The sequence below is a fragment of the Curcuma longa genome, chromosome 7 (assembly GCF_044706935.1).
Source record: "Curcuma longa cultivar G26 ecotype Majalengka, Jawa Barat chromosome 7, ITB_CL_G26_1.1, whole genome shotgun sequence".
In the NCBI taxonomy this organism is placed as follows: domain Eukaryota; kingdom Viridiplantae; phylum Streptophyta; class Magnoliopsida; order Zingiberales; family Zingiberaceae; genus Curcuma; species Curcuma longa.
In genome coordinates this window covers 9,400,971-9,413,918 of record NC_133867.1, presented here as the reverse complement: position 1 = coordinate 9,413,918, position 12,948 = coordinate 9,400,971, and the positions used below count along the sequence as shown (strand labels likewise).

General features: G+C 42.5%; 4 protein-coding genes across 4 annotated transcripts in view; 3 read left to right on the top strand and 1 right to left on the bottom strand.

Moving 5' to 3' along the window:
* The window catches only part of LOC141832018 (MYB-like transcription factor ETC1), a 49,656-nt gene extending 43,847 nt beyond the window's left edge, over positions 1 to 5,809 (bottom strand). The window contains exon 1 of the mRNA XM_074719478.1: positions 5,806 to 5,809. The gene's annotated coding sequence lies outside the window, so the exon portion shown is untranslated. The remainder of the gene's footprint in view (positions 1 to 5,805) is intronic.
* LOC141831936 (uncharacterized) lies at positions 1,711 to 3,022 on the top strand. Its single transcript, XM_074719367.1, has one exon. The coding sequence runs from the start codon at positions 1,736 to 1,738 to the stop codon at positions 2,861 to 2,863; it is 1,128 nt and encodes a 375-aa protein (XP_074575468.1). The 5' UTR covers positions 1,711 to 1,735; the 3' UTR covers positions 2,864 to 3,022.
* Positions 4,660 to 8,073, top strand: LOC141832017 (putative clathrin assembly protein At4g32285). The gene is made up of 2 exons (XM_074719477.1): positions 4,660 to 4,958; positions 5,828 to 8,073. The coding sequence occupies exon 2, from the start codon at positions 5,899 to 5,901 to the stop codon at positions 7,822 to 7,824; it is 1,926 nt and encodes a 641-aa protein (XP_074575578.1). The 5' UTR covers positions 4,660 to 4,958; positions 5,828 to 5,898; the 3' UTR covers positions 7,825 to 8,073.
* A 1,647-nt stretch (positions 8,074 to 9,720) lies between these two features.
* Positions 9,721 to 12,294, top strand: LOC141832601 (E3 ubiquitin-protein ligase XB3-like). The gene is made up of 8 exons (XM_074720078.1): positions 9,721 to 9,903; positions 10,007 to 10,066; positions 10,154 to 10,225; positions 10,306 to 10,427; positions 10,549 to 10,689; positions 10,818 to 10,925; positions 11,075 to 11,333; positions 11,893 to 12,294. The coding sequence occupies exons 1-8, from the start codon at positions 9,721 to 9,723 to the stop codon at positions 12,292 to 12,294; spliced, it is 1,347 nt and encodes a 448-aa protein (XP_074576179.1).
* The last annotated feature ends 654 nt before the right edge of the window (positions 12,295 to 12,948 follow it).

Sequence of the window (12,948 nt, the reverse complement as noted above, 5' to 3'; positions counted from 1 at the left end):
CTCCTCTCGAGACACAGTGATCTTTTCGACTGAGCGTGATGGTCGTTCTCGAGCGCTGCCCCTTCCTTCCTGATCGCGTGAGCATCGGCCTTCCTTCCCGATCACGCGAGCACCACCTTGCTTTCCTGGTTGCATGGCTACCTCCCCAATCGCACAGTTGTTCTTCTCCTCCCCTAATCATGATTTTCCCTCATGAGGATCAAGATTTCTCCACGTGCGCTCGCCACTTCTTTTGGTTTTCTCCTGATTGAAAAAACCCTAATGAAGTCGACCTCCTCCCATCAAACTTTTCCTGAGCTTGTGGGTTGTTGTTGAGTTCGAGTGGCCAACCATTGGGGAGTAGGGAGCACCAGTCGGTGTGGGACGTTGGCAGCCTGGTGGTCCCTGTGGACAGCAACTACTGGAGAAGAAATCACCGATTGGAGCTCTTATGAAGAGTCGGCTGATTGCCGCGAACCACCGGAGTGTTCTCCGTCACTGGAAACCATTTCCAACCATAGGAGAAGTTATCTCCCTGTTACCGGAGGTTTAGTTTGCCAGTAGGTTGTCGTCGGTGTTTTACCACCAAAAACTTGTGAAGTTATCCGAGTTCATGATCAATTAGGTTTATTGTAAACAATTACCATGAGAAGTAGGCTTAGCAAGACATCAAAAAAAATATGATAAATAAGTTGGAACAAGGTAGAAAATCAAGATTGTAGTAATACAAGGAAGTGTCTCAATGTAAACCTTTTTCATAGCACAAGGCAAATCACAAATCTTTTATAATCTCATAATGTCTCACCCCCATAAGTTAAATGGACCCCCTAGACTTCAATACCAGAAGTCACAATGTCAAACCTCAGTTCGAGGATATGGACCTCAATTTTAATGAGAAGCAACTAACATGGGATAAACACACCACTCTAATTAACTCATACAATAGAAATTCAATGTTTGTCCCACTATAACATTCCTTTTAAATTGATGATCCATTGTACTATCCAATGTCGGAGGATCCTATAGCCCGTTTGAAGCAAACATGATGCTCCGATCACATGGCCGGCAAGATTTAATTGAGTGAATATAAATTTCAAAAACTATAAATAAAATTAAATAATACAACAAAAAAATCAGGGCAGCGCGCCATGAAAACAATGGTAACAGGGAGAAAGGCTAACTCAGACCGCCATTTTGACGATATATAACGATTAAACTCAACAAAAGAAACCTCCCTCTTGGTCCAACTATGATCTGCTAGTTCAGCACTAACATTTCCAAATAAAAAAAAAGCACTAAACGTACTCCTGTGGACTCTGATCCAAATTACAGACATTTGAATGATGTTAAGGTGACCAGTGGGACATGTGCTGATACAACAATTACTGCAACGCAGACCGCATCAATGCCGGTAGATAGCGGCAGAGGCTAGTGGGTACAGGTAGAGATGGACCTTCTTCCCTTTTTTATTTTTATTTTTTTGGGTCTGTGCACTGTAACTTTTACAGCGCTCTGAATAGCGTGTTAAACAAAGCACGTGCTTACTGTTCCTATCTTCTGCAACCTTATCCACCCTTCCTCATTAACCCTTCATATCGAATAAAATTGCATAAAGACCCAAGAATTTAATAATTTATCCATGTGTGGGACCATTGCGGTGAGGGCAGCTTCGTTGGCGAAAGCCTATAAATCATTACCGATGTAGATGTGGCAGTCACAGCCTCTGTTACACGGGTCCAAAGCAGAGCAAAGCAGTATGGCTGCTCTGTGGCATTGCTTCTCTTCCTTAGCCGTGTTCCTTTTCATCGTCACCTCCGCGTCAAGAGCCGCCGCTGCACGCTGCCCGGCGTCGGACCGCAACGCGCTTCTGGCCTTACGATCCTCGCTATCGGAGCCGTATCTGGGCATCTTCTCGTCGTGGACGGGCGACGACTGCTGCTCGATGTGGTACGGCGTCAGCTGCGATCCCACCACGGGGCGTGTGGCCGACATCAGCCTACGCGGAGAGTCGGAGGACCCCATCCTCGCACGAGCCGGCCGCACGAGCGGACTCATGATAGGGGTTATCTCGCCGGAGATCTGCCGGCTTGAGCGGTTGACGACGCTGATCCTTGCTGACTGGAAGCAGATCGGTGGGCCGATTCCCCCTTGCGTCACCTCCCTTCCCTTCCTGCGCATCTTCGACCTCGTCGGTAACCGCATCTCCGGCCCCATTCCCGGAGACATAGGCCGCCTCACCCGCCTCACCGTCCTCAACGTGGCTGATAACCAGATCTCCGGGCGCATCCCTGCCTCCATCACGGAGCTTTCCTCCCTGATGCACCTCGACCTCAGCAACAACCAAATCTCCGGACCCATCCCGGGCGACTTGGGAAGGCTGCGGATGCTCAGCCGCGCGCTGCTCGCCCGCAACCGCATCTCCGGCGGCATCCCTGAGTCCGTCGGATCCATGCCCCGGCTGGCCGACCTGGACCTGGCTAATAACCACATCTCCGGGGAGTTGCCCACCAACCTGGGATCGATGCCGGTGCTGTCGTCGCTGTACCTGGACTCGAATAGGCTGACGGGGCCCATCCCCGTGACGCTGCTAGCGAGCCGAGGGCTGGGAATCCTGAACCTGAGCCGGAATGCCATCGAAGGGGAGATCCCGGACGTGTTCACCACCCGATCGTACTATACGGCGATGGACCTGTCGCACAACATGCTGAGGGGGAAGGTGCCGAAGACGCTTGTGACGGCGGCGTACGTGGGGCACCTGGACCTCAGCCACAACCACCTCTGCGGCTCCATCCCTGTGGGCTCCCCGTTCGACCATCTCGAGGCCGCCTCCTTCGCCTACAACGACTGCCTCTGCGGCTGGCCGCTCCCTGCTTGCCAGCCGTAGTCCGATGGATCGACTAGCTAGATCGGACGCATGTAGTGACTATTCCACTCTACCTACGCTACGTACCGACTGTCAAACCAATTTCGTGTGCTATACGATACGACTGTACATGTGCGCCAAAAAGCGTTTTATGTGCCCGATATATGCCAGTTAATTAAATCAATTCTGGATCTTGAACAGTGACGAAGGACACTGTTCACCATGACCATGCCATCTGCTTCGGTTCCGCGATTAATTATTAAAAGCGTAAAGTTAGGCCCTTTATTTTATATGAATGTAACTGTAGATAGTGCATGCATGCATGATCAAGTATAATTATAGAATTGATCATGTGATCTTTGGGATAATAATGTCACGGTAAGACGTCCAAGCCCATGTATCTACGATTGGATTCCTAACTACGACGTATTTACAGGAATTTTTTTCAAATGAAGAGCGCAATCAAAGGATACTGGACGTTTGGATTGGCCGTTGTGTGCACTTCCCGATTTACCTTGATGGTTGATAAAAATTTTTCATGGGATCCTCAATTACGATATATTTGTAAGAATTTTTTTTTCAAATAGAGAGCGCAATCAAAAGATGCTGGACGTTTGAACTAATCACTACGTGTACTTCCCGATTTATCTTGGTGGTCGGTGAAAAATTTTTATAGGGCTGGATTGATCATATCAGGGATAGTCAATGAGGCTAATTGGGATTTATGATTTTTTCCTAGAATCGATAATATGAAATCGTTGAAATGATAAATTTTATTTTTTATAAAAAAATAAATTAATATTAAATTAACTAATATGTTTAATTTACTAAAGTAACTTTTTGATAATTGATACAATAGTCTACCAAACTAAACCCATTTTGATTAAATTTAAATATTTTCTACTAAATAATTTTAAAAATTAATATAAAAATATTTTATATATATTTTTAATTAAATTGAATGGATTTATTATAAAATATTATGATAGTTATTAATTAGTTATTACAATAACAATGAAATAAAGATATTTTTATATGAAAAATATATTGAAGGTTTTTTTTAAAACTTTTTATAATGTCTTTTAAAATTTACCCTTATCTATATATTTAAAAAAAATGATGTTAGTCCCCGGGCAATGGTGCTACGATAGGACATTCAGGTTGTCACCCAGGTACCTGTGGTTCGATCCCCAACTACGCCGTATTTGCAGGAATTTTCTTTCAAATGGAGAGCGCAATCAAAGGATGTTGGGCGTCTAGATTGGCCGCTGCGTGCACTTTCCGATTTACTCTGGTGGTCGATGGGAAATTTCCATGGAATTGAGTCTTGGCTGCTGTGTGCACTTCCCGATTTACTCTGGTGGCCGATAGAAAATTTTTATGAAACTGAACCGATCAACATTGGAGATAGTCAATAAGACGATTTATCATTTTTTTATTTACTAAACATCAGGCAAAGAGTAGCAACAAAAAAAACGTCATTTTCTTTATATCGGTGAATCCGTTACGCTCAAATCCCACCCACCGTTTTATTCAATCGTCGCAGTGGCCCCACGTCTCGTCGTGTCGCTTCTCGATTGGCCCGTAGCCCAACCCGAGCAATAGCGGCACCCAACGCTCATCTCTGCACCACCCCGCACCAATCTTACTATGCGATCTCTTCGCAACTTCGACAGAGAAAACCCAACGGCTGATACGCTGTATCGCGTAGACTCCTTTATGTCACCGCATCCACTCCCTTTCTTAATTCCCACACGCATCATCACCGCCTTTACTTTTATTATTTATTTTATTGCAAGCGCTCTATCGCCTGCTGGTTTTGCTCCCACCGCGGCTGCTGACGGCAATTTCTCCCCAAATCTCTCGTCCGATACCCGCGCCGTCGCCGACGATATTGTCCCCCACCAAAAGCGAAGGAGAATCTTAAGACGAGCAGAAGAGTAGTGTCATCGCAATTGCCGCTGGTTTTCTCGCCAACGGCATCGGAAATCGAGGGATTTGTGAGGGGAGACTCGTAGGTCGCTGGCAGATCTGGGCGTCGGCTAGATCACTCTTTTCAAACTCGAGATCAGCGTGTGAAAGGACTAGCTTTGGCGCAAGAGGTCGCCGTGATCAGGTGATTGTTTATGCTCTCGTTATCTGGTCGTGTTCTTGAGCATCCTTTATAGACCTGCCAGTGAGTTTGCTACTGCTGTTAGTCTTAATTTTAACCATCCATATGTTAATAGATTTAAGAGCCGATTCAGATCTGCGGTCAAAGCTGCTTCTGAGTCCATTTCTTGTTTCTTTTTTCTTATATAAAATCTTCAGCGAATTCATTAGTCGGCTGAAATTACTGGAGATCTCAATGTTTCAGGCCTTTGATCCATGTAGAATGTAGTCCATTTTCTTTGTAACCGGGATCGATGAGATGAGTGGTCAATTTTTCCATTATTTATTTTCAGCTAACTGCTATTTTATGAACAACTAAAGGTGTGCCAAATTATCCGAGGAGTGACAAAAAAATAAGATTAATGTGACAAAATGATCATCTAAGAGTACACAGTGGGGTTTTCCCTTGTCGTGTTGTAATGCTGTATAGGTTTTGTACATTATTGCATCCTGAACTTACACAACACATTTGAGCATAAGTATTGGATCTAGTACCTTGATTTGTCTTCTACCGACAAGTTGCAAGCTCTTTCTCACTACAGAGAATCTTCTCGATTAACTCGATTTGGTTGTTTTTTGGACATTTTGGTTCTTGATTTATTGAAAGGAAAATGGATTCTACTTTTCAGTTTACATTGGTCTGAACAAGTCCATGACATTATTTCATCCTGCAAATTGCCTCAAACTTTTCTCGCCTTATTGAATGATGAACATTATTATCTGTGTATATCAGACATTTTTATCAACAGTAAGTTGTATCTTCTTGTGACTCTTGTTTGAGCAAATTCAGTGAGTATTATGCTTCTTGTGCTTGACACTGATAAAATTCTCCAGGCAATACATTGCTAAAAGGATATAAAGAAGCACCCATACAAGTTAGCAGAAAGTCTACAGGAAGGGAAGAAATGGCACCTAGCATTAGAAAGGCTCTGGGAACAGTGAAGGACCAGACTAGCATTGGCCTGGCCAAGGTTTCAAGCAACATGGCTCCTGAACTTGATGTGGCTATTGTCAAGGCAACCAGTCATGACGATGAACCTGCTAATGAGAAGTACCTATGTGAGATTCTGAACCTTACATCCCACTCTAGGGGTTATGTTAGTGCTTGCGTCCTTACTGTTTCAAGGAGGCTCAGTAAGACTCATGACTGGGTCGTGGCTCTCAAAGCCCTGATTCTTGTTCATCGTCTTATGGTCGATGGGGATCCTGCATTCCAACATGAGATTCTCTATGCCACCAGGAGAGGAACCCGTCTCTTAAACATGTCTGATTTCCGCGATGAGGCACATTCCAATTCCTGGGATCACTCTGCTTTTGTTCGCACTTATGCTCTCTATTTGGATCAGCGGTTAGAGTGCATAATGTATGAAAGGAAACAAGGTGGTGGTAGCAAACACCCAAATGAATCTAGAACCAACCGCTGGAAATCCCCACAACGAAATGGATCTGATTTTGGTGACCATGATCCTTACGCACATGGGAATTATGGAAGGTCCTCGTATTCATCCCCTCAAAGTAATGGAAGAGATGGGTATTATGAAGAACGTCAGAATGGGGAAGAGAAGAAGCCACCGACACCACTGAGTGACATGAAGCTAGAGAGGGTGTTGGGCAGGATGCACCATTTGCAACAGCTTCTCGACCGCTTCCTTGCTTGTCGTCCCACGGGCAATGCAAAACATTGTAGGATGATTCTCATTGCTCTTTACCCTCTTGTCCAAGAGAGCTTTCAGCTTTACGCGGATACATGTGAGATACTAGCTGTTCTTCTAGACCGCTTCTTTGACATGGAGTATCCTGACTGTGTCAAATCATTCGAGGCATATGCTAGTGCTGCAAAGCAGATTGATGAGCTGTGTGCTTTCTATGGCTGGTGCAAGGATACAGGAGTGGCAAGGTCTTCAGAGTACCCAGAGGTGCAACGCATTACTGACAAGCTTCTTGAGACACTCGAGGAGTTTATGAGGGATAGAGGGAGGAGCGCAAAGAGCCCTCTAAAAGAGACAATCCCTGCACCTGCAGAGGACAAAGAACCAGAGCAGGATATGAACAGCATCAAAGCTCTTCCTGCACCTTCTGACTACAAGGAAGAGGAGCCAGAGCCAGCAAAGGTGACAGTGGAACCAATCAAGCAGCAGCCACCGGCACCACAACCTGACCTGGTGGATCTTAGAGAGGATGGTTTGACTGTCGACGACCACTCTAATAAGCTTGCATTAGCCCTTTTCCAGGGGCCGGCAGCAGCCAATGGTGCAAATGGTTCATGGGAAGCATTTCCTTCATCTAACGGGGACTCTGGAGTCAGTTCTGCATGGCAAAATCCTGCAGCAGAACCTGGAAAAGCAGACTGGGAGCTTGCCCTCGTGGAGACTGCCAGCAATCTCTCAAAGCAGAAGGCTGCAATGGGCGGGGGATTGGATCCATTACTACTGAATGGCATGTATGATCAAGGCACAGTGAGGCAGCAGATTAGTGCCCAGGCGAGTGCAGGGAGTGCGAGTAGCGTGGCCTTGCCGGTGCCTGGACGAGGTGCTGTGCCTGTGCTTGCCCTTCCTGCGCCTGATGGCACAGTTCAGACAATCGGGCAGGACCCTTTCATTGCATCCCTCAGTATCCCAGCACCTTCATATGTTCAGATGGCGGAGATAGAGAAGAAACAGCAGTTGTTAGTCCAAGAGCAGCTCGTCTGGCAGCAGTACTCCAAGGATGGTATGCAGGGCCAATCCAGCTTGGCCAGGATCAACAACACCTTCATGCCCAACCCCACAATGCCCTACGGAATGCCGGCCGCCTACAACACTGCCGGCGGATACTACTATCCGACCTATTGAATCTTATTCCTTCTCAATTCTGTGTTTTGCTTCACCTCAGTTTTCCTTAGTGTTCATCACCCTCCCTTACATATGTATTAACTATTGTTTGTTCCATGTATTATGTTGAGCTGAGAGACTCTCTTACGGTGGCATATCTTGTGCGAGCCTCTTGATCGAGTGCTCTCTCTCCGAACTATTCTTTGTTTCATAAGACTCTGCAACCTATTCTTTGTTTCATTAAACTGTGCAAGAGCACTTATCGTTGTTCTTTCTGAAGATCTAAACACTCCTCCCCATTTTTCCACTTGAAATATTTCTTTGTTCAATTGATTCGAAAAGATTGAGACGTCCACGTTGAGATGGCCACTGAAATGGAAGTTGAATATTGACTTGACTTGTTACTTTCCTTGAGAATGCATAATATTTAAATTTATTTATTGTTTAATAAATTATTTAAATTTATTCATTATGTACTTTTAACAAATACTTTAAATCTTAATGCCGAATTTTTAACGACTTTTTGATTCAATTATACAGGTATCAATTTAAATGTTAAAATAAAAAATAGCATTTACTTTAAATTAAAGATAAACTATCACTTTTTTCTGAAAAAGAAACAAAAAATCATCTGCTAAAGTTTGTTGGCACTGAATTCTCTTACGGACGCCACGTCCTTTCGATGCAATATTTGTAGCTCTCATGTCCTTTCATTAACCATTCATTCAACAGGGACCATCTGGGCTTTTCTGGCATCTTTCAGTGTTTTTTTTTTAATTTTTTTCAGAAAATAAATATGACACTGCTGCTCATCAACTCAATGAGTCTTGGTGACCGACAAGACGTCCATCATGATACCACAATAGGACATCCAAATGGTCACTCCAACTACGATGTATCCGTACGGATCTCCAAATGAAGATCGCAATCAAAGGATGCTGGACATCTGGGTTGGCCATTAAATGCGCTTTTTATCCTTGACCGATTAAACTTTCGTATTGTTATCTACGACTAATTGAGATTATCATTTTTTTTTTGAACAAGACCCAATTGGATTGGTCACATGATCCGTTTATTTTGGATCCGCATCCGCTTACCTTTGTTTGTTATCTGGCATAAATTAAATGATCGTTTTTTATTTTGCATATTAAAAAATATTAGAAAGATACTCCTTCCGACATAATCATTCAAATGTTAAAACACTCAAACCAAAATTACTTAAAATAACATAAATTTAGAATAAACACTTTTAATTATCCAATTATTAAAACAGCACTCCACTTATAATTTTCTAAAATACCTTTTTAACCTAAAATTTAATCAAAATTACTCTAAAGACACTTAGATAATTAGGAATATATTTTTTGTTAATTTTCTGTTAAAAATTTAAATTTATTTTAATATTTTATCATTTTGATAATTTTTTAATATGAGGCGTATTTTTTGCCTTTTTATTTTAAATATTTTTTAAAATGTCTTTAGTATTTAATAATTTTTAAATTGTGCTTAAATATTTGTTAAAAGAGACTATCTCTAGTTAATCTTAGAATGAGATATTTTTATATAGTAAAATAAAAAAACAGAAATATTTTGATAATTTAATGATATTTTAAAATGCATTTAAGATTTTATTAATATCAAAAAGGTCCTACTGCATTTATTTTGCCTTCCATAAGCCCTAATAATAATTTTAAGAATATTTTAAAATTAACGAAACTTTACGGGTCATTTTAAAAAATATTAAACCTTAAATCTTTATTACGTTAATTATTACCTTCTCGTCTTCTCCTGCTCCCTTTACTGGACCAATATCCCCGTCCGGCTCTCCTCCATCCTCCGATTCCCGCCATCTCCCGTCTGCCGGCGAGAAGCAACGGGATATCCTTTTCTCAGCTTCAGGAGGTATCAGTGTTCTGGATGGGACAGAGACTGAGCTGCGCCGGCGCCAGCCGAGACCACGACTTCTTCGCCGCAGTCCAAGGTGGCGACTTGGGCGCCGTGGAGTCAACCCTCACTGCCAACCCTTACATTCTCTCACGGACCACCATCTACGACAGCCTTTCGGCTCTCCACATCGCCGCCGCCAATGGGCGCGTCGAGGTGCGCCTCGCCCTCTCACTGACCACCTCCCGGTCCCGTCCCCTTCCGTGGCTCCCTCTTTTGGTGATTTTTTGATTGGATCTCGATTTATGACTATTTGCAGGTGTTGTCGGCTATCTTGGATCGATCTGTCAATCCTGATGTCGTGAATCGGTCTAAGCAGGTGAGGTAGTTCAAAATTGCAATGTTTGATTTTTTTTTTTTTTGGCGATTTCCCCCATTTACTTCTTCTTGGTTTTGATAAGCAAAGACTCCGTTGATGTTGGCTGCAATGCACGGGAAGCTCGCCTGCGTGCAGAAGCTCCTCGAAGCCGAGGCAAACGTGAGCCAAATTGATGTTTTCAGTTTGACATTTCTGAACTGCGATGCCCAAATTGATGCGTTGTTCTTTCTATCTGCTAGATCTTAATGTTTGATTCGTTAAATCGAAGGACTTGCTTGCATCATGCTGCTTATTATGGTCGCTCCGATTGTCTCCGAGTGATTCTCTCAGCGGCCCAAACCGCACCTATTTCTGATTCATGGTGAATGCTTGTAAAAATTCATCTTTTTGTCGGTTGAATTGGATCGAGCTCTCCATAAATCGCATTCTTGTGGAAGTTAACTGATTCCTTATTTTCTCTTTAAATTTCTTATGAGTTAAAGGGGATTTGCTCGGTTTGTAAATGTGAGAGACGGCAATGGAGCCACCCCTTTGCATCTGGCAGCAAGGCAGAAACAACCAGATTGTGTGCGCATTTTGTTAGACAATGGTGCTCTTGTCTCCTCCATTGCTGGTGGATATGGGTGAGTTAGAGTTTTCATTAATTCCACATGATCCACAGGTATTCGTAAGATTAGTTAGTACTATGAGATTTCATCAGATGCTTCCAGAGAGACATAATACTATGTGATTACAAGATTTAACACTGCAGCTACCTTGGGAGCAGCCCTTTGCACTTAGCAGCTAGGAATGGAAGCTTGGACTGTATTCGTGAGTTGCTTGCATGGGGAGCTGATAGGCTTCAGAGAGATTCATCAGGGTCCGTAAGCATCGCACACTGTTTATGCAAGTGTAGTTAGGGTCTTATGAGCTTTATATGCAGCAATGTAGTAAGTTATATACGGCTTGATGGTTACAATGTTAACAAGTTTTCTAATGGTGTACATTCCATAACTATGGTAACTACAGAAGAATACCTTATCTTGTCGCACTCAAGCGAGGCCATCAAGCATGTGCAGCTCTGTTGAACCCATCAGCAGCTGAACCTCTTGTATGGCCAGCACCATTAAAGTTCATCAGGGAGCTTGACCCAGATGCAAAGGCTCTGTTAGAGGCAGCTCTAATGGAGGCTAACAGGGAAAGGGAAATGAAATTATTGAAGGCAACGGCATGTTCCTTGCCATCTCCCGCACATTCTGATGCAGATACTGATGAGAACACTACTGAGGTACTCTAAACTTCCTGGTTAGGATTTCAGTTTCAATGAAACAAATGCATCCCTTTGTTATATCTATATATGAAAACTATGCAGCTGAACTAATGGATATTAGAATTGGATCATGAAAACTTTTATCCTTCTGTGATGTCATGAAACTAAGCATAATTCACTTTCAAGTTCAATGATTATCTTTCTGATGTGTCAATAATCATAACCAATATTGTTTCTTATTAGTTGCCAACACTAATGGTGAAAAAAGTTAGTTGTTGAAGAAGCATTGTTCTAACTTCCTAAGCTGTCAAATTACAGAAAGACATACAATTTCGCTGTTGGATCAACTATAATATCTCATCCTTCATGTTCATGTAAGCGTATACAAGTCCACACCCAGCTAGTCTTATCTCATCATGATTGTTCTATCTATGTTTTTCTTTTTCTAGATCAGTTCCCCATGACTTCTCATGGTCTTAATGAACATCTTATTGGCAGATATTCTTTCTTGTGCTGATTATAGTAATCACGAGTCTCCACTTTTGTAAAGCTAGCTTCATATATGAAATCCTTGCAGGAGAGTGATATCGAACTCTGTGATATCTGCTTTGATCAAGTGTGTACTATTGAGGTCCAAGAATGTGGCCATCACATGTGTGCTCATTGCATGCTCGCACTCTGCTGCCACAACAATAAGCAGAACCCCATGAATCTATGTATATCATCACCAACCTGCCCTTTCTGCCGGAGCAGCATCATACGTCTGGTAGTTGCAAAAACTAAAGCCAAAGACAAGGAAGATAAAGATACCATCTCCAAGCTTAGCAGATCAAAGAGGCATAGAAACTTAAGTGAGGGAAGTAGTAGCTATAAAGGCTTGTCCTCAGCTATCGAGTCGAGTGCAAAGACGAGTTGTGCTGCAGGATGCCTCCCTGATAGCAATGTCAATGTGGATAAACCCTTAGACACACAGCTATGACTTCCTTTCGTGGAATTCTACATCTGCAATGGTATATAATTGTTAAATCGAATTGCAAACTCTCTGATGCTGAACGTATTGCTGGTTAGATCTTGTGAAGATTAAAGCCAGTGGTTCATCTTTAAGACATGCTGCTTACGCTTCTGAGGTAAGTGCAGATGGATTCACTTGAATGTATCATAAGCTACTCCAACCCTGTTAATGTTCTTATTAGGAAGAAGTATGAAGGTATGGCTATCTACATTGAATTATGATGCTTTCTTATTAATAAAATTATTGATTCATAAGTCTAAATACTTCATGATGAAACTCCATTGCTCGTCTCATCTCTGTGCCATGCATTCTGAGTTCTCTGGTAATCAAATCTGCAAATGGAATAATAATAATAATAATAATAATAATAATGTATAGAATCACTGCACAAAGAGTTGGTGAATAGATCTGAGATCCATAAAGCTGTGTCCTTTTCTTTATTTGGTAGTGTCTTTACTCCTTGCATCTATCTCTCTTGATTGGAACAGGCACAGGCTTTGAGAAAAATCTATCTTAACAACAGACACAATGATGATGTTAGCTTGTTTGTGAGTTTTCTGCAAACTGTTGGAAGATTTCTTTTTTCCCCTTTGAAATGAAATGCATTTTTGTTGGGATCAA

Excerpts from the sequence above, each read along its gene's own strand:
- LOC141831936 (XM_074719367.1), top strand. The coding sequence starts at position 1,736 with ATGGCTGCTCTGTGGCATTGCTTCTCTTCCTTAGCCGTGTTCCTTTTC.
- LOC141832017 (XM_074719477.1), top strand. The coding sequence starts at position 5,899 with ATGGCACCTAGCATTAGAAAGGCTCTGGGAACAGTGAAGGACCAGACT.
- LOC141832601 (XM_074720078.1), top strand. The coding sequence starts at position 9,721 with ATGGGACAGAGACTGAGCTGCGCCGGCGCCAGCCGAGACCACGACTTC. Across the intron at positions 10,428-10,548 it reads GCACCTATTTCTGATTCATG|GGGATTTGCTCGGTTTGTAA; the intron begins GTGAATGCTTGT and ends TATGAGTTAAAG. Across the intron at positions 10,690-10,817 it reads TCCATTGCTGGTGGATATGG|CTACCTTGGGAGCAGCCCTT; the intron begins GTGAGTTAGAGT and ends TTAACACTGCAG.